This window comes from Natator depressus, chromosome 3, assembly GCF_965152275.1.
Source record: "Natator depressus isolate rNatDep1 chromosome 3, rNatDep2.hap1, whole genome shotgun sequence".
NCBI lineage: Eukaryota > Metazoa > Chordata > Testudines > Cheloniidae > Natator > Natator depressus.
In genome coordinates, this window is record NC_134236.1 from 10105489 (window position 1) to 10126547 (window position 21059).

At 42.8% G+C, this 21059-nt stretch overlaps 1 protein-coding gene across 2 annotated transcripts in view; it reads right to left on the bottom strand.

Annotated features, from left to right (window-relative positions):
* The window catches only part of INTS9 (integrator complex subunit 9), an 82375-nt gene that overhangs the window by 49914 nt on the left and 11402 nt on the right, over window positions 1-21059 (bottom strand). For both annotated transcript variants that reach the window (XM_074946763.1, XM_074946764.1), the window contains 4 exons: window positions 19593-19653; window positions 16051-16113; window positions 9320-9459; window positions 7584-7670 (listed from right to left, as the gene is read on the bottom strand). In XM_074946763.1, the coding sequence (XP_074802864.1) occupies window positions 7584-7670; window positions 9320-9459; window positions 16051-16113; window positions 19593-19653 (351 nt within the window). The remainder of the gene's footprint in view (window positions 1-7583; window positions 7671-9319; window positions 9460-16050; window positions 16114-19592; window positions 19654-21059) is intronic.

The following is a 21059-nucleotide window of genomic DNA, read 5'->3' on the forward strand; positions in this document are numbered from 1 at the left end:
GGCACTGCTAGAATTTGGGTTTGAGGGACAGTAGGTATTTTGGATTTGCCTGCAACACACCCACCTCTGAAGCTATGAATCTGAACACAGACAGGTGGGGAGTATGGTCTTGTGAGTAAAGCACAGGACCCAGAATCCGGGGACCCTATGCCTATTCCCAGCTCTGCTTACTTGCGCTATATTGATGACATCTTCATCATCTGGACCCATGGAAAAGAAGCCCTTGAGGAATTCCACCATGATTTCAACAATTTCCATCCCACCATCAACCTCAGCCTGGTCCAGTCCACACAAGAGATCCACTTCCTGGACACTACAGTGCTAATAAACGATGGTCACATCAACACCACCCTATACCGGAAACCTACTGACCACTATTCCTACCTACATGCCTCCAGCTTTCACCCTGACCACACCACACGATCCATCGTCTACAGCCAAGCTCTGCGATACAACCGCATTTGCTCCAACCCCTCAGACAGAGACAAACACCTACAAGATCTCTATCAAGCATTCTTACAACTACAATACCCACCTGCGGAAGTGAAGAAACAGATTGATAGAGCCAGAAGAGTTCCCAGAAGTCACCTACTACAGGACAGGCCCAACAAAGAAAATAACAGAACGCCACTAGCCGTCACCTTCAGCCCCCAACTAAAACCCCTCCAACGCATTATTAAGGATCTACAACCTATCCTGAAGGATGACCCAACACTCTCACAAATCTTGGGAGAAAGGCCAGTCCTTGCCTACAGACAGCCCCCCAACCTGAAGCGAATACTCACCAACAACCACATACCACACAACAGAACCACTAACCCAGGAACCTATCCTTGCAACAAAGCCCGTTGCCAACTGTGCCCACATATCTATTCAGGGGACACCATCACAGGGCCTAACAACATCAGCCACACTATCAGAGGCTCGTTCACCTGCACATCCACCAATGTGATATATGCCATCATGTGCCAGCAATGCCCCTCTGCCATGTACATTGGTCAAACTGGACAGTCTCTACGTAAAAGAATAAATGGACACAAATCAGATGTTAAGAATTATAACATTCATAAACCAGTCGGAGAACACTTCAATCTCTCTGGTCACGCAATCACAGATATGAGGGTCGCTATCTTAAAGCAAAAAAACTTCAAATCCAGACTCCAGCGAGAAACTGCTGAATTGGAATTCATTTGCAAATTGGATACTATTAATTTGGGCTTGAATAGAGACTGGGAGTGGCTAAGTCATTATGCAAGGTAGCCTATCTCCCCTTGTTTTTTTCCTACAAAACCCCCCCCAAGACGTTCTGGTTAAACTTGGATTATTGCTGTGCACATTGTAAGATGAGCTATTGCCAGCAGGAGAGTGAGTTTGTGTGTGTGAAAAGAAAAAAGAAAAAGGAGTACTTGTGGCACCTTAGAGACTAACCAGTTTATTTGAGCATGAGCTTTCGTGAGCTACAGCTCACTTCATCGGATGCATAGCATATCGTGGAAACTGCAGAAGACATTATATACACACAGAGACCATGAAACAAAACTTCCTCCCACCCCACTCTCCTGCTGGTAACAGCTTATCTAAAGTGATTATCAAGTAGGGCCATTTCCAGCACAAATCCAGGTTTTCTCACCCTTCCCCCCCCCCCCCCACACACACATACAAACTCACTCTCCTGCTGGTAATAGCCCATCCCTCTTTGAAACCTCTCTTTATAATGCGCATGATAATCAAGGTGGGTCATTTCCAGCACTAATCCAGGTTTTCTCACCCCCCCCCACACACCCCCCTCCAAAAACCACACACACAAACTCATGTGTGTGTGGGGGGGGTGAGAAAACCTGGATTAGTGCTGGAAATGACCCACCTTGATTATCATGCGCATTATAAAAAGAGGTTTCAAAGAGGGATGGGCTATTACCAGCAGGAGAGTGAGTTTGTATGTGTGTGGGGGGGGGGGGGGAAGGGTGAGAAAACCTGGATTTGTGCTGGAAATGGCCCTACTTGATAATCACTTTAGATAAGCTGTTACCAGCAGGAGAGTGGGGTGGGAGGAAGTTTTGTTTCATGGTCTCTGTGTGTATATAATGTCTTCTGCAGTTTCCACGATATGCTATGCATCCGATGAAGTGAGCTGTAGCTCACGAAAGCTCATGCTCAAATAAACTGGTTAGTCTCTAAGGTGCCACAAGTACTCCTTTTTTTTTTTCTTTTTGGGACTCAGAGGCTTAGGTCACATGTTTCCACATTAGTAAGATGGAAACAATATTTTTCTCCAGAGGGAATTTGCAAGAATAAATTCATTGATGTTGCAAAGCACTTTGACATCCATGCATGGAAGTATTGAGTTTTCACACCTTGGAAAACTTCATCCATTCTATTTTTCATACATTGCATATATATGTATTTTTTGCAAGTTAGTCGGCCAGCATTGTCAGGAGAAGGTGTGACCTGTAGTGTCAGAGCCTGTAAAAGAGGTAGCTGACTTCAGGGAAATAAATCTTCTTTAGCAACATGAACCAAGGCAGAGGCTGCCAAAACACGGAAGAAGAATAGGTTTTTTGGTATATTAAACTAATGCTAAATCAAAGGCTAATTCAAACCAGTTTCCCATGATTTATGAAAATTGGTCAAGTTTCTTTGATAAATTTGCTTAAAGGAATGTAATTTATTGTTATGTCTACTAGTTCAGAGAACTTCTCCATAATTTAACATACTGAAGAAAGGATTAAGGCCAGCTCTTGCCAAGACCATCATGCATGCCTACCGCAATGACTGCAATTCCAGTGCAAACTGGCTGAAAGGGAAAGGGTTAAGGAGGCAAATGAAGTGTCCAAGGCCTCTTTTGGGAAATCATAAAACAGGGGGCGAGACAATGCAGATAGGAGACCAAGATCTATAGGCAATAGTTTCAATGCAGTGTCTTGTACCTGCCATAAGAAGCCGTTTACTGTTGAATGCCACAATATGCCTGTTCTTCCCAGAATGGTCTCCTAGCAGTGGCCAAAGTGGGGATCTGTCCTTGCTGACAAAGGTAATTTTCTAGCATCCTTGGACATAGTTGATCTTCAGAGACTGAGAATTATGTTAAAATCCCCAGCAGGAAGGGCAGAACCACTCTTCAGAGGGTCAAGTTCACTCCTAGAATGACTTCTTAAGGTGGTGATGGGGATTTGGTCTTCAGAAGTCACCCTGCCAGGATTCTGCAGTTTTAGCCCTACTAATTTTAGAGAATCGATCTAAGATATGCAAATAGCGTAGCTGAAATCGGCATATCTTAGGTCGACTTACCTGGCCGTGAGGATGGCGGCGAGTGGGCCGCTGCCGCTCCCCCGTCGACTCCGCTTCTGCCTCTCTCAAGCTGGAATTCCGGAGTCGATGGGGAACGCGTTCGGAGATCGATTTATCACGTCTAGACGAGAGGCGATAAATCGATCACTACCCGCCTATGTGGCAGGTACTGAAGATCTGCCCTTAGACTACTACCCTATTTTTCAGCTTGTGTATGAGGTTGCCAGAAGAAAAGGGTTATGGGCTGAAACACTACTTATATGCGGATGGCATTCAGCTCTATGCATTCCTCACGGTTACCCCACTGTGGGCCCTCTCATGGCTGTCGGACATATTTGGGTGGATGATGGGGCAGTTGGTAAAAACTCAGTGCAGATAAGACCAAGGTAATGGGAGGCAGCATGCGCTAATGGTTCTTATGAGAACTCTGGCATCAGAACTTTGGAATTTGTTCTTAACTTTGCCCTTGCATAGCCTTGGGCAACTAACTTAACGCGTGTGCCTCAGCTTCCCGCATCTGTAAAATATGACTTAATCCTGCTCAGTGCACAGGACCATGCCTAATGTTTACAAAACTGGTTTCCAGCTGGAGGAAGGGAGGACTTGCCATATTGGATCAGCCCATCTTGTCCAGTATCCTGACAATGGCCAGTTCCAGGTACTTTAGAGGAAACTATTAAATGGGTAATTGTGGAACAACGTGCCTTTAGGGAAAGTTTCTTATCCCCCTTAATTAGAGGTAGATTCCCTTAATTAGAGGTAGATTCCCTGAAGCGTGAGGGCCTATATTCCTTCCAAATGTTTGGGTTTATTAACTTATTACTAATGCAACTCTGGATGTTCTCATTACATAAAATGATACTTTCCTGAATCCTGCTCAGCTCTTAGCTTCAATCATATCTTGCAACAATGAGTTCCACAGATGAATCGTGCCTAGCCTCTACTAATACCTGGAAAACAGGCATTTTGTGCACCCGCAATACAAGGACTTAGCGGGATCGGAGTCAATATGAAGGCTGAGTTTCTATAGAACCTTCAAACGCCTATTCAGTTAATATAAAAACTACTGGTAATAAAACTTGCTAAGTAATTAGTTCATGCTGAATCTGGTAATGGAAAAGTGCCACCCACTATAAGGCACTTACTTTTTACAGTATTGGCATTTAAATTGCTTCAGCGCTTTAATGAAGATAATACTTTGTGTTTCATACTAACTAATCAGAGTGAAACGAGCTGAGCTGTAAAGTAATAATGGTGATTGATCAGGGTGAACATTTCGTAAAAAGTTACAGACTCGAACGTAATAAGTATTCTGTTCCAGCAGCAGCCACCAAGTACTTTTAAAACTTTGAAATTCAACAACAAGGATAGGATCCTCTGAAACAACTGATGCCATTTTTACCCTGAGCATATTATTAATCAGGTATTAATTTGTGGACTAGTGGATGTTAGCTCAAAGGCTATAATAATCAGCTTCATTTACACTTACATGACACTTGTCACCTGAAATCTCAAAGCACTTTGCAAACATTAATTAAGCCCACAACACCCTTAGAAGGTGATTAGCTCAATTTTATAGAGGCAGAGAGAGGTTAAGAGGCTTGCCCAGGACCAGTCAGTGACGGAAAGAACCAGGAATAGAACCCGGAATTGTTGCTCTCAGTCCCCCATTCTAATTAAGTACCAGACAACACTGGTCCATCAGGCTGGTCATACAGTGGTGATCACTAATATTGCTACTGATGCATTTTAAGGTTACTGGTAGGCTTGGAAGGCTTAGATTTTTATCTGTAAATGTCAATTTCAGCATACCCGTGCGCACATGCAAATACCTGATAATAACTGAAATTTACAGATAGGTGAAGAAAGAAGAATGCTACTTGAGCTCTTACTAGAGTTTACGGCTATTCACTTGCTATATTTTGACCTGTGATGTTGATGATTTGTGTTTTAACGGTCATAGAGCTTTAACTTTCTGAATCTCAATGTTTACTACCATTAAAGAATTCTTGTCTGACCTCCCCATCATTTCCCACAACTATGAAAATTTAAATGGATAAAAACAGAAAAAATGCTTAAAAGATTAAATATAATCTATCAAAATTATTTAAAAAAATCAAATTCTGCTGAACTTATTTACTGGTTACTCTTCAATACCATGCTGGTAGAAGACTATTCTACCGATTTCCTCTGCCCTTCCCTACAAAGTATTTGGGCATGATATAAGCTTTAGAGATCGTCCATTTGGAGGCTGCAGGAATTAGCAGCAGCTTGTCTTCTAGTTAAGATTCCTGACTACAGCTCATCACACTGTATTCCATGCTGTACACAGGTTCTCTACCCAGTTCAATAGGGTAGGTCCTACCTAGCTCAGGGACTGCCTCTTGCTCCATCTCCACCCCGCTACTATACGGGGAGATGTCAGCAAACCAGTAAAGTGCCTGAAACCATTATGGCTTATTGCTAAAAGCAGCCAAGTCAGCAGGCTGTAAATTGGCCATGTAGCAACCTCAGCTTGACCAAGGCAGGAGGAGAGGGGGTTTTGGGTGCCACAGAAAGGGCAGCTTGACCCTGCGTCCTTCCTGATAAGAATTGTGTTGAAGTTGCTGATACATGCATTTTAGAAGAGCAGGATGTGCTCTCAGGAATGTCTATTAGGGCCTCAAGGCTGCAAACTCTGGAAAAACCCACCCCTGGTTAATCAATAATCAGAAGGAACCTCTTGCTTGACCATTGAAACTGCTTGCTTAACAAGTTTTCTTTAAGGGTCATGTCATTCTATTACTAATGTATAAATAAGGGGGAAAAGTTTGAGGTAGTTGGACTCTTCTGGACTCTCCTATGGATACATCTTGCAGTCACCATTGGCAGATGGAAGATTTGGCCCCCGGAAGCCTGCCGCTGTGCCACTCGAGAGCCACACTCAGCTAATTATCAAGGGTTGGAGGTGTTTTACTAAGTTGTTGAGGAAGTGCCTGAGACTAAGTAAAATTTAGCTTTAAGTGAAAGCACTCTTGTGTTGTCCTGTTTGTGACAGCCATTTATCAGTCAGACGGCCATGTCTCCCCGATTTATTTCCTGACACCACCTTGCACAGAGTAAAAGTTACCAAGAGCTTTGGGTTGAAAGAACCTCGGGTAACATTACAACAGGTGCAGCTGACAGAGAGACCATGGCAGACAGTTCCCAGGCTGAAACTCTCAGGGCTAAGGCATTTTCCTACCAGTGGAGAGAAGAATGAACCCACATCTTGCCCTCTTTAGAGCCTGTTCCAACTCCAACAAAACCAATTAAAAGACCCATTGGCTTCTATGGGTGTTGGCTCAGGTCCTTCGGGAGCAATGCAAAGCTCATCTCTTGGTGTAGCCCTTTCTGAAAGAGATGACTGCTACTGCAGACAGGTAGACAGCATTTCTCCTGGAATATGACCACCAAGAATGATCCTGCTAAAGAACTGAACTTCTAAAATCAAGGATGGCATGGTATTTACCAAAGGTGGTTTTTATTAGGTAAAATCATGGCTTTTATTGCCTTGGGAAAACCTAGTTAGCCCCAATTTAAGGCATTTCCTATTTTAAAAACTGTTTCATTAAAGTACACCACATTACATTTGATTTTAGTTCCATATTCAAATTGTGGTTACATAAGGCAATGGACTAACTTAGCTTGTACAAACAAAGGACAACAGCAGTAGGTGTAATATTAATATGTAATTATCACATAGTTAACATTGAAATGTCTGTATATATTTTAGTTTGAGAAAACACCAAGGAAGTTATACGTCAGGACTCATTTCAGTTTTCAATATTATATAAACAAAAGGAAAAAACCCAAACATTTGATAATATGAAAATGACCCTAATGTGGAGTTGTCAGTTTGGAGCATTAAGCAACAAGAAGCACGCAGCGTTGCAGTCAGAAATGATGCTACTCTTAACTATGCATACAAAATCTGGATACTAGGGTGAAGGGCACATTACAGATGCATGGATAACAGTTCAAGCCTACTCTCATTTACACCAGGAGTCACTTCTGTAAAGTCAGTCGAATTAAACTAGTGAGAGAGCAGAGTCAGGCCTTTGTGTATTCGGCACACATTTTCCTAAGAATTAATTTGGCTAGTGGTTTGGAAAAAGACACCAGCATGCAAAGTATCAGAAGAGAAACAATATCCATATTTGTTTCAGGATTCTTTTTCTGGTTATATTAAGGGCTGCAAGTCCAGCAACTGAATCATCATCATTACAGTGAGCTTTTGACAGCCACTATAGTTTTACAAACAAGTTGTTCCTTACCGCTGCACTTCCTTATTCTTCCACAAGGAGGCAGACTGAGCCTTTGGCACACGTTCAATAAAATTCACCAGCTCTTCCATGAGAAGTCTGCAAAGGAACCATTACTAGCATTAACCAAAAACACCATGAATTCTCATTGCATGAAATTAGGATATTTCATTACAGTGACAGTCACTGTATTAGCTACTAACATACTGCATAAAAATTCATGGGATGGCATATGTTGTTTTTTTTAAAATCCTCTCTTCCTTATAGGCTAAAACAAGAAAAAAGCCACACCGTTCCAGACTTCCAGGGTCAGAATTTCAGATTGTATAAATCAATATTGCTTCACTGAAGTCAATGGAAAAACGCTAGATTGTGCCAGCTGAGGACCTGCCCACAGACTTCTGGCTCATCTAAAAAAATGGAATGACAATGGACATTATCATATTTCTCTCGTTAGACGCATAGATGTTAAGGTCAGAAGGGACCATTATGATCATCTAGGGTTAGGGTTGGGTGACGTGTTCTAGAATACAGATTAGTGTGACAACACGTTCATCATACGATTGTACAAGTTAGAGATGGAAAAGACACATTAGCTGATATCCGCACAGCACTTTGAAGAGGTCAAGTGCAATGTTAGCGTTAAGACTTAGCTCCTGCAACTTCCGGATGCAGTCTTCAAGATAGAGGCTGTACCGGGTATTAGAGTCATACCACATTTGAACTAACCATTCAGATCTCAAAAATGTATATATGCCTTGCTTTATGAAGAAAAGCTGTAGCAAGATGGTTCCCAGAAGATACATATCTATTTTACATGACGACAGAGGCCGGAGAAGACTTTTTAATATTTGCCATGTCATTTCCATTCAGGGATCAGCAAACACCAGGGTTGGAACAGATTGTTTTTGCATTTTGCTGTGAGCTTCTTTCCCAGACCTGAAGAAGAGCTCTGTGTGGCTCCAAAGTTTCTCTCTCCCAAGAGAAGTTGGTCCAATAAAAGGTATTACCTTACCCATGAGGTCTCTCAAATATTCTGGGAACAAGACAATTACAACTACACTGCATACATTAAACAGTTTCAATCCTGCAACCTTTACTTGCATGGATGAATCCACTGAAGTCAACAAGACTACTGGGGTAAGTAAGGGCTGCAAGACTGGGCTCTGCATTAACCTTTACAGTGTTGCCAAACCTTGGAATTTTATCCGGAGTCTCATAATATTTGATTTTTTTTCCCCTTAAAGCCTCAGCAACTGTAGTCATGCGATTATAGGAGAATCTGAGTTTTCATTTTAAAATAAGCAAATTTCTTACCCTCATGGTTGTGGAGCAAAGCTTGCAAATGTGACATCCAAAAACCAGGAGTCAAATGAAAAACGCTTTAATTTATTGGGTTTTTAAAAATCTCTTGCTTTTCAAAGCCTAAAAAATCATGATTTTTGAAGGCTTGAGGTCAGCGACACTGGAATTACACCGCTGCAAGTCACAATGGGTCTACTGGAGCTGCCCTGTTTGGGGTGCACTATTGCCCTGTGCCCACACACAGCACTCACAGCAGGGCCAGCCACAGAGTTTGGGAAACACTGAGTTAATACATTTTCAGCTGTAAAGACTTGGCTAACTTTCAACTATTGCCTGAAAGCCTCTTAGGAACATCAGATGCCATACCTCTACCCACACTGTCCTTTACACCTTTTCCTTAGTAGTGAAGGGAAAGAATTAGAGAACATTAAAGGGCTTTTCACCTGCCAATCTGAACAGTGGGCTCAGTGGCATACACCGTTCCAGTGAATCCAGTGTACTCTGTGATATAGGGCAATGCCATCATACAGTGATAGTTTGAGATCAGGATGACATCTACTGTAGACAGGTCTAGTAGCTCAGTCTGAAAACAGAAGGGAAAGACAAGTGACCTGTAATCTTTGCACACACAGTTTGGGAAACAAAGCAAAATTGTTTTTCAAGTATTTACACACTTTTCATTGTAACCTGATGAACATTTAACCATTAAAACAGGGGCACATAATGTCTGTGGGAACAGTTAAGATTTTTCATGAGTTAATATTTTTTAAAAACCTCTAAGTTACTCCCTTCTTTGGGTTGCTCAGGTCATCCAGTCTTTGATTTGTCTGTTTTAGACCACACAGACCCTTGAGTATGTATGAATGCAATAAATGAACATGTAACTTTACTTCTCATTATATAATTAGCATGTGTCCATCAACATGAGTGAACATTTCACCCAATCACCATTGGACTATCCCACAGCCATCTATTATGGGGTTTATTGCATCTTCCTCTCAAGCAGCTGGTTGGTATTGCCCACTTCTGGAAACAGCATAGTAGACTAGATGAACACCAGTCTATCTAGCAATGACAACCCTACATTCCTGCACTTCACACACTAAACATTGCATTATTTAACATCTTTATCAGTCACAATGTTTTCCATCACAGTATTCGAGTATGAGATTGTGACACTTCATCAGATACTAAGAAACAGAGGTAGAATCCAATTTGTTTTTATGTGACAGCTACAGTAATGGTTCAAAAGAGGCAAAGGAGAAAATTTAACACATGAAGGAATTTTAATTAGAGATATTTACTGGTAATGCTATAATACAAATGGTGTCAAGTCAGAAATTTACAAGACATTTGACCTCTAACTCAGATATTATAAAGCAGCTAATGGGATTCAAAAGTTATAAAGCACAGATTATCCCATTGCAAGGCTCGGTCCATCGATCTGAATAAAATGGCAGAAAAGTAGGTCACTCAATTTTCCAGAAGCCTGACCCTAGTGTTCTAGTGACACATTTCTGATCTCATATCTCTAGCTCTCACGCTTTCAGCCCATGATCATGAGTGAAGTTGCAGGTGTCTCTTCAAAGTGCAACTCAATGAGGCAAAGAACGGGCAGAGGGAATAAAAGCAGGAAGAACCATCTCAGGATACAGAACACACATGATCCATTTATCTTTCTAACCTTGCTGGACCGAATCATAAAAATGTAGGGTTGGAAGGAAGCTAAAGAAGTCATCAAGTCCACGCCCCCTGTGCTGAGGCAGGGTCATGTAAACCTAGAACATCCCTGACAGGTGTTTATCCAACCTGTATTTAAAAATCTCCACAACCTCTCTTGGAAGGTTAAGCTATTCCAGAGCTTAACTACCATTAGAGTTAGAAAGTTTTCCCCTAATATTTAACCTAAATCTCCCTTGCTGCAGATTAAGCCCATTACTTCTTGTCCTACCTTCATGGACATGGAGAACAATTGATAACAGTCTCCTTTATAACAGCCCTTAATATAACTGAAGGTTTATCAGATCCCACCTTAGGTCATCTTCGCTCAAGACTAAACATGCCTAGTTTTTTTTAAACCTTTCCGCATAGGTCAGGTTTTTCAAACTGTTTACCATTTTTGTTGCTTTCCTCTGGACTCTCCAATTTGTCCACATCTTTCCCATAAGGTGGCACCTAGAACTGGACACAACACTCCAGCTGAGGCCTCACCAGTGCCAATTAAGTACCACTATGCCTGACTAAGGCTTCTACTGCAGCATCTAGGACTTGCTTCTTCCATGAATCTAATCCTCCACTGATTTTGTGCTTTTCTCAAACCCTGTCTTGTGCGGGGGAGCCCAAGCTAATAGCCGTTTAGATCATACAAAACTGAATGTGAGGTGAACTTCAGCGCTGCATTTGGATCCAACCTGGAGACTCATCAGAAAGGATGAGGAAGATGGGGAACCTAAAGGACCAACTGTAGAGCCCCAGTGCTTCAGCTGCTCACCGCATTAGGAATGTTCTGTATATAAATCAAAGGGGTGCAACAAACAAAACAAATGCAAAGGGGGAGAAAGCATGCACTATGGGGCTCCTGCTAAAAAGCACCTAAGTTGTTTTTTAAATGTGGGAGAGACTCAGAAAGTTGCCCAAGGGGAGTGAGTGTTGTACCCTATGGCCCACAATAGTAAAAGCCTGCTCTCCTGCCAAGCCGTTAGTGTGTGATCGTTAAAAGATAGGAAGTGTCTGAGTGCAGAGATCCAGTCTAATAAAGAGGTCTCAAATATATATACACAGCATATACAAAATTAAAGGCTTTAAAATAGGGCTGTCAAACAATTAAAAAAATTAATCATGCTGTTATACAATAATAGAATACCATTTATTCAAATATTTTTGCATGTTTTCTACATTTTCAAATATTGATTTCAATTACAACACAGAATACAAAGTGCACAATGCTCACTTTATATTTATTTTTTATTATAATTATTTGCACTGTAAAAATGATAAAAGAAATAGTATTTTTCAATTCATCTAATACAAGTACTGTAGTGCAATCTCTTTGTCATGAAAGGTTTCAGAGTAGCAGCCATGTTAGTCTGTATCCACAAACAGAACAGGAGTACTTGTGGCACTTTAGAGACTAACAAATTTATTGGAGCACAAGCTTTCATGGGCTATAGCCCACTTCATCGGATGCATAGAATGGAACATATAGTAAGAAGATTATATATATATATATATATATATATATATATATATATATACACACACACACACACACACACACACACACAGAGATAAGTTGGAAGTTGCCATACAAACTGTGAGAGGCTAATTAGATAAGATGAGTTATTATCAGCAGGAGAAAAAAATTTTTGTAGCGATAATCAAGATGGCCCATTTAGACAGTTGACAAAAGGGTGTGAGGATATGCCTGTTCTCACTTTCAGGTGACATTGTAATTCAGAAGTGGGGAGCATTATCTCCTGTCAATGTAAACAAACTTGTTTCTTTTAGCGATTGGCTGAACAAGAAGTAGTACTGAGTGGACTTGTAGGCTCTAAAGTTTCACATTGTTTTGTTTTGGAGAGCAGATATGTAACAAAAAACACCTACATTTGTAATTTGCTCTTTCATGATAAAGAAATTGCACTACAGTACTTGTATGAGGCAAATTGAAAAATACTATTTCTTTTATCATTTTTACAGTGCAAATATTTGTAATAAAAAATAATATAAAGTGAGCACTGTGCACTTTGTATTCTGTGTTGTAATTGAAATTGATATATTTGAAAATGTAGAAAAAAAATTCAAAAATATTTAGTCAATTTAAATAGGTATTCTATTGTTTAACAGTGTGATTAATCGCGATTCATTTTTTTAATCGCAATTCATTTTTTTGAGTTAATCGCGTCAGTTAACTGAGATTAATCGACAGCCCTACGTTAAAAATCAACTGGCCCAGATGAAAGTCAATGAATTATTTAATATGTAGCCAGACAAAGAATGTAGGGTGCTGTCACAGGGAGACTGGCCCGTTTAAGGGGGAATGGGTCTAGTTCACCTCTGAATAGTTAGTTGCCTCCCAACAGGGCCTGATAGAGAGCAGATGCCCTCTATAAAGACACAGGCCCCAGATGAGAAAAGGAGAAGCAGGAATCTGGTGAGTTGCTCAGAGACAGCTGGATGAGATCTGAGAGAGGAGCAGGTGTGAACTGCTGGGGCAGAAAGAGAACAAATGAGAGCTGTTAGCAGAATGCTGAGGATGAGCACAAATGGAGAGAACTGGCCAGCACTGAGAAACTTGCCAGGCAGAAGGCTTGTGCAGAGACCCCCTAGGTCAGAGGTTCTGAAACTGTGGTCCGCGAGCTCCATTCAGATGGTCTGCGGATAGTTCCTTCTAAGGTGCATGCCTGGGCTGCCGCACACGAGAGAATGAAGGGCCACCCACCTAACTAGTGGAACTGCACAGGTGTGGCTCCACTAATTAGGTGCCTGGACCCTGGAGAAGATGCACATGTAAGGTGAGGTGGTGGCCTTGGGGGGGAATAGGGAGTAGGAGGGAGGGAGCAGTGGGGTGAGGTGAGGGAAATAGGAGGGGGGGGCAGTGGAGTGAGAAGAGGGGGTAGGGGGTATTTGGGACGTGCAGGGCTGCAGCGGACAGAGAAAGAGGCGATTTTCTCCAGCTCCATGGCTGTGGCTGCCAGGGAGAGAACCCCCTCCTTCTCAGCCCCAGCTCCGGGGCTGCTGCAGCAGGGGAGAGAAGGAGAGACCCCCCCCCCTCCTTCCCAGCCCAGCTCAGGGGCTGCCGCAGTGGGGGAGAGCCTACTGATATTAAAATATAAGTTGTGTGCTTTTATTTGTAGAACAAAAAAACCTTTAATTATTATTAAGTTTTTTTACATAGCACTTTTATCCAAAGCGCTTTACAATAATTAGCTAATGGTACAAACAACATTTGGAAAGATCATTAAGTGGTCTGCCAAGACCCTCAGCAATTTTCAAGTGGTCCGTGAAAAAATAAATAAATGTGAGAACCACTGCCTTAGGTAATGTGGGAAAACCAGCTGAATAAGAGCAGGCTGTGCCCAGAAACAAAAGGCTTGATCCTGGAGGGAGGTTCCAATGAGCAGGGGTAGGACTTACAGGCGAAGGGCCTGGGGAGCAAAACATTGCAGGGTGCCCTCTCACAGAAAACCTGAGTTGTGGGTTGCAGAAGAGTTGCAAGAAGTACAGAGAAATACCAGAGGTGGAGGACCTCAAACAGGGCAGCAGAGGAAATAAGGAACAGAGTGCATGTTGACTGTCAGGTGGAGAAGACCACCATGGTGTACGGATGGAGGACTGCTGCATTTTAACTTTTCATACTTTAGGGGTTTTGAGAGAATTTGCAGAAGTCTGAAACTGTACAGTATTAATAAATTATGCCCAGAAGCAGGGCTTGAACTGCCCTGAGGAACATCATTATTCTAGTTGTGTGTGGGTGAGATAGCTGTCAGTTTGATCTGTGGGGGAGACGAGCAATTTGATAGTCTCTGGGGAGTGTAGGGGAAACAGAGACAGGACATGCCTGTATCACCGCCAGAGGGTGCCCTAACAGGGGCTGAGTCCTGTTACAGGTTCACATAATCATGGTTGGGCAAACCAACAAAGCAAGCATGCCGAGTTCTGAACAAGTGGCAGAGCAGCCTCTCAAAAAGGGTATTCCTGTGGTCAGATTTGTCATTGTGGGACAAAATAAAGGCACAGACTTCACAAGCAGAGTGAACACTTTTGTTCCACAGCCAACACAAGGCTGTCAGAAGTTGTAAGCAGAAGTGATACCTTAAACTCTGCAGAAGTCCCCTCAAAAGTGAGAGCGTGGAAGGAGAGAGAGCTTCCTCTTGTGATCTAACCACAGGCAAGACTTCTGCTTTAGTGGGGCCAAGAATGTCATAGCATGATACATTCAGCTGGCAATATCACCCGAGCGTTCTACCAAAGGGGAGAGTTTACAAGGCAAGAGATATATAGTTGTGTATCACCAACATTACACCACTAAGGCTTCATACTTGTTGAGAACCTTGAGAGACAGTGGAGCATCTCAACAGAAGCTGCCTATAACATCCCTAAAATGGTGTCACTATCGTCTTCCCCTTATGACTAAGGAGCATCAGACACACTGGCAACTCACCAAAACTACAACTCCCTGTCAGTCACCAGACAGCTGCGGAGCTGGGTATATTCCAGTCCAGCAGCATCATCAGAAAAGCCAGCTGACCTAAACCTAAAATGAGCAGCTGATCATTTGTGACCTTGAGAAGTATGGTCTCAACTTCAAAGGAAGGCTGGAAACTAAGTCTACCTAGGACATTGGTGCCGAGGGCAGCTGGAGTTGAACAGCCACTGCCTTCTGCATCACCATCCATAAGAAGGTTTGTTTGGTATTTTTTTTTTAAAATAAGGGACAGCCAAGCATCCTGGTTCTTGAAGTGGGGTCACGTTCCTGCCTGTTTGGGGTAGCACGCAGCCTCCCCACACAAAGTTGATGACATGGCTTGTCAAAAACTGTACCAACCACCAACTTGCTTTTAGCAATTGAAGTGTCAGAAGCTGCAAAGGGTGCATTTCAGGGAATCAGCAGACCAGCGACATTGATGTCAAAAACCGGAAGATGAGCCAAGCAAGTTGAAGTAGTCTGTTTGGAGACCAGGACTCTCACAGTCAAAGGCCTGGAAAAATCAGCCCAAAAGTAATCCTATCTTTATACTTCAAGAACACAGGAAACTTAAATCAAGTGAAGGAACTTCTAATGGAACAAGAGTGAGGCTTAACCAGACTACAGGCTACACAAAAGAGTTCAGTTAAGCACGTCATGAAAGCCTCTGTGGTCAGAGGCAAGTAATTTCTCTTTGTTTCAGTAACAGTTTTGTATGAACATGTATCCACTGTCATATACAGGTTTGGCATATCCTATTGCCCTTTTTTATGATGCCAATGTAGCTTCTATAAGTGCCTTTGTATCCTACTGTCAGATGTTAATTCTCTCGAGTTATCTTGCACCAATCTCCTAAAATAGTGGGGGCCTGTTTCTGTTCTTTCTGCAGTGTCACAAATATCTTAATATCTCAGAAGTTTAAAAAAAAAAGTCACGGGATACTTGAATGGAATACTATTTCTGCATTAAGGTTTCAATTAAACTCACCTCTGGCAAACAGAATTCAGGTACAGAATCTACAAACACATGGCCAGAACATTCCTTTAGTTCCTATAAGGAAAAGAATATTAATAGGCAAGAAGAGATGATACAAAAGCAGCTTTTAAAACACAAAGCTATACAAATAAAGACTTCCCTCTAACATGATGGATTTTACCTCTTCAAATCCATTGCAGGCTTTCCATTACAACAGCTAACTTCCAGCTTTTTATTACTATAATTGTTAATTTTCAGTTCTAATCACTCTCTTCTGGAAAGAGGTTTTGCTAGGGTTGCTTTCAGTGGGAGACAAGGCTGTTCAGTACTTCAGGGGATTGGGACATTAGTCTGAATGAGCATGTAGGACACTGTAACAAACACTGAAGAGGATCCAGCATGTAAGGGGTTCATTGCTAATCACATGGCTGGGGTTATGAAAGGAGAAGTAAAGGTGGTGCAAAGGAAGCTATCATAGCAGGGGGTCCTCTTCCTTTTCAGCTAGCTGAAGCTGGAAATGCCTTGGGTGGGTATTTCCTAGCAGTACAAGTAGATTTGCTCTGGTTTTGAGTTTTGTCATTTGGAAATAAAGCAAGCCCCAAAGAACAGGATGTGAAGTGACTTCTTGTTGGGATTTGTTCTTCCTTGTGTGGCTGGAAAGGCTGCTTACCAGCTTACAGGTCCATTAAAACATTTTACAGATTTGGACCCCAGACCTGGTCCTAATTTAGTCAGTGAAAATTTGGCATTAATGGAAACAGGATCTGGCCTTTAGCTCATATGTTTGAAGCATTTTATCCAACACCTTTGCTTGATCTAAGCTTTGTGTTGCATTTCCTGTTAGATTTCATCCCCTTTGATCTCTACTGATCTATTTTTCCTGCTCTCCCCACCAGTTCAAGACAGCAACAATCTGAAAGTTTAACCAAATGAAAAATCACAAGCATCAAGGTTATGCGTGTGTAAGGTAAACAAAAGTGACCTCAAACTTGATCCTAGTAACATCCTGCAAGTTGCAAGTCACCCACAAACCACCTCCTCTTAAAACACCTCTGTTTATTGTCCCAAAACGAACGGTTTCAGCCAGCTTTGGAATGAGATTCAGTCTTCAGTTCTAATTCTTAATAGTTACGGTGCACTTGAAAACTAATAAAAAATGAGCAATTACATCTAATGGCAAAAGTCTCCTCACCTCATCTTGAGGGAGTTAAGAATGATTAAAACTAGATCAGGGTGAATTTCAATGTCTCTCCTGGACTTAAATAGGTTTTATAACTGCATCCAGAATAATGCTACAAGAGGGTATATATGTCCACCTTACGTGACAAAATACCCTCCTTTGACCCTCACTTCCGTCTTTTCCAGCATCAGTAAGAGTATTTGTCATTCAAAGCAGTTACAGTGGTCAATGCAAGGGTAGGAGATGCTGCCTTTGAATTAATAAAATGTGACCCCCCTCTGATACTGCATTGGTTTGAAGAATCTTTTGAACAAATTCAATTCCAATGGAACTACAGCAAATCATACACTGTACAAGACACTGATGTCATATCAGGTCTGTGGGTTCTTTGGACAGGATATAGTATCTATGGTAAAGAAGAGATGCATGAGGAATTGGTTCTGATAGACATTCAGACAGGCATTTGTTCTGGACGGCAGTGTGCCAGGACACACAGCTAGAAATGAGGAGAAATGAGTCTACTCCCAGTTCTCCCGACTCATTGTGCACAAGTTACTTCTAGGGTATGTCTATACTACCCGCTGGATTGGCGGGCAGCGATCGATCCAGCGGGGGGGGGTCGATTTATCGTGTCTAGTCTAGAAGCAATAAATCGACCCCCAAGCGCTCTCCCGTCAACTCCTGTACTCCACCACCGTGAGAGGCACAGACAGAGTCGACGGGGGAGCGTCAGCAGTCGACTCACTGCAGTGAAGACACCGCGGTGAGTAGGTCTAAGTACGTCGACTTCAGCTATGTTATTCACGTAGCTGAAGTTGCATAACTTAGATTGGTTTCCCCCGACAGTGTAGACCAGGCCTCAGGCTCTTATTTACAGAGGTGCTGACAGGGCCAGCTCTAGGATTTTTGCCACCCCAAGCAACAAAATTTTTGGCCGCCCCCACCCCGCTTTTTTTTCATGCCCTCCCACCCCCGGCTCCGCCCGGCTCCGCCCCTTCCCAACCCCTTCCCCAAATCCCTGGCCCCGCCTCCTCCCCCGGGCATGCCGCACCCCCCTCATTGCTTCCTGCAGCTCCCCCTCCCCCCCCGCAACCCCCCACCCTAGCTCACCTCCACTCCGCCTGCTCCCCTGAACACACTGCGGCTCCGCTTCTCCCCACTCCCTCTCAGGCGAGGGAGAGGCAGCGTGTTCAGGGGAGCAGGCGGAGCGGAGGTGAGCGAGGGGTGGGGAGAGCGCAGAAAGTAACGGGAGGGGGGAAATAGAGGAACCGCTCCCCGCCCCAGCTCACCTCTGCTCCACCACCGCCGCCCCTGGGAGGGAGGGGGAAGAAGCGGAGCGGCGGCCGCGCGCTCAAGGGAGCAGGCGAAGGCGAGCTGGGGCACATTTCACCAGAATGCCGCCCCTAGAAATGTGCTGCCCCAAGCACCTGCTTGTTTTGCTGGTGCCCAGAGCCGGCCCCGGGTGCTGAGCATCCACAGCTCCCATTGACTTCAAACAGAAGAAAATCAGGTCCATCAATCTTTTTGCACCTCTGCAATTCTACGTGCCTACTATTAAGGTTCTGATTTAAGGTATGCATGAAGTCAGAAAAAGGAACAATTAAAAGTGTTGCCCATGTGTATTTGAGCTGCATCTGCCCGTTTTACAAACATTAAACGAGCTTATGCCTGTTTCAGCTGTGGGAGAGTAAGCTGGATTCTGTGATGCCTCAGATCAACAGATCTGAGTTCTGATTGTGAAATTTTTGTACTGGGTAAGGATGCAAGAGGCAAAGAGATCACATTTCTCAAGTGGAGTCAGGGTAAATTAGGTAAATTCCAGGCCTTGGAATTAGGAGTTCAGGAGTGAAATCCTGCCCCACTTTAGTTTAATGGCAAACTCCCATGGACTTCAACACAGCCACGATTTCACCCCTTGATTCTAGTCTTTACCCTGCCACAGACTTCCAGTGGGACCATGGGCAAATCATTTAGCTTCTCTAGTTCCCTGTCTAAAAACAGGGTTAATAATACTCATCTACAGCACAAGTGGGTTACGAGGCTTAATTCATTAGTGTTAGTAAAGAGCTTTGACGTTCTCTGATAGAAGGCACAACAGAATGACAAGGTCTGAAATATGAAACCCCACAAAATAAGAGAAAATTAAAAACTGTCACACACGCTACTTCTGCACTTTACAATGACCCTTAAAAACCGTTCTAAAGACTGAAACCACAGAGCCACTGTTTAGATATTGCAACAAAATGTTTTGCTAATGACATGCACATAAATGTATGCAAGGAAGCAGCACAGAAATATCATTACAGTAGTACAGCTCCAGCCACATCAGGTGACTTCTTGCCCGGCAAGGAAATTCAAAAGCACCGTAAGTTACCTTGTCTAGGAAAGTGTTTCCATCTTTTAAAACCCAGCCAGGGAGTTTGGACAGCCTGGGACTGCAGGGGAAAAAAAATAACTTGCTAAGTATTAAGTCGTCATTAATAATGGTATAATTCACTTCATTTTTTTTTGTTAAGCACTTACCTCACACTTGGTACTGTACAGGAAATAGACAAACCCTTACTTAAGGAACTAACAAGTTCAATAAAATAGATAAATGCAATGAAATCATGTAAGTATTCACAGGAATTACTTTAAAAAATATCCTAATTATGGCACACATTGTGGCTGGGAGGAGGGAGGGGAGAGTGCCAAAGGATCTTTATATCCACAAAGAAATTAAACCTGGTTTTAGGGCTCACCCACAGATCCACACAAAATACATATGTATAGCAACACATTTCCCTGTGTCGGAAGCAAGAAGGTGCGAGTCAGTCCTGCCGATATTTGAACCCATGTTTCAGATTGGAAACTCAGATACTACTAAGTTACACTTGTGGGTGTGATTTTATCTTTAAGACTGGTAAACAATCCTCGAGGATGACATCCCAACAAAGTGTTTGCAGGAAGAATTAGAGCAGCACTTGTTGTGCTACTATAGTTAAGAGACTATCAAAACCTCCAGTGTAACATCTTCAGAGGGCCTGTAACTGAGCTGCAAACTTTTGTCTACCCAGATTTAAGGTTTTCACATAAACCCAGAAACACAGGGAAGGTTATTCAGCTCTCCTGTGACTGGGCATTGCAGCAACAGGGTACTGGGGCTGTCTTAACTTCAGATTCTGGGAGAGATCCTGAGAGATGAGCAGCTCCTGCAAATTCCATTGACTGCAGAGAGATCCGCAGGGGCTCAGTACCTCAAAAGAGGAAGTGATTCAAAGGCTCAGAGGGAGAAAGGAGTTCCAAGCTTACAGAGCTGCCATATGAGGAGAGATTAATATGACTGGGACTTTTCAGCTTGGAAAAAAGACGACTAAGCGGGGAGATGATAGAGGTCTATAAAATCATGACTGGTGTGGAGAAAGTAAATAAGGAATTGTTATTTCCCACTTCTTATAACACAAGAATTAGGGGTCATCACATGAAATTAACAGGCAGCAGGTTTAAAAACAAACAAAAGGAAGTATTTTTTTCACACAATGTACAGCCAACGTGTGGAACTCCTTGCCAGAGGATTTTATGAAGGCCAAGACTATAACAAGGCTCAAAAAAGAACTAGATAAATTCATGGAGGATAGGTCCAGGATGGGCAAGAATGATGTCCCTAGCCTCTGTTTGCCAGAAGCTGGGAATGGACAACAGGGGATGAATCACTTGATGATTACCTGTTCTGTTCATTCCCTCTGAAGCACCTGGCACTGGCCACTGTTGGAAGACAGAATACTGGGCTAGATGGACCTTTGGTCTAATCCAGTATGGCCGTTCTTATGCAGAGAAGCACAAGCAAAAGTGCAATCGACCC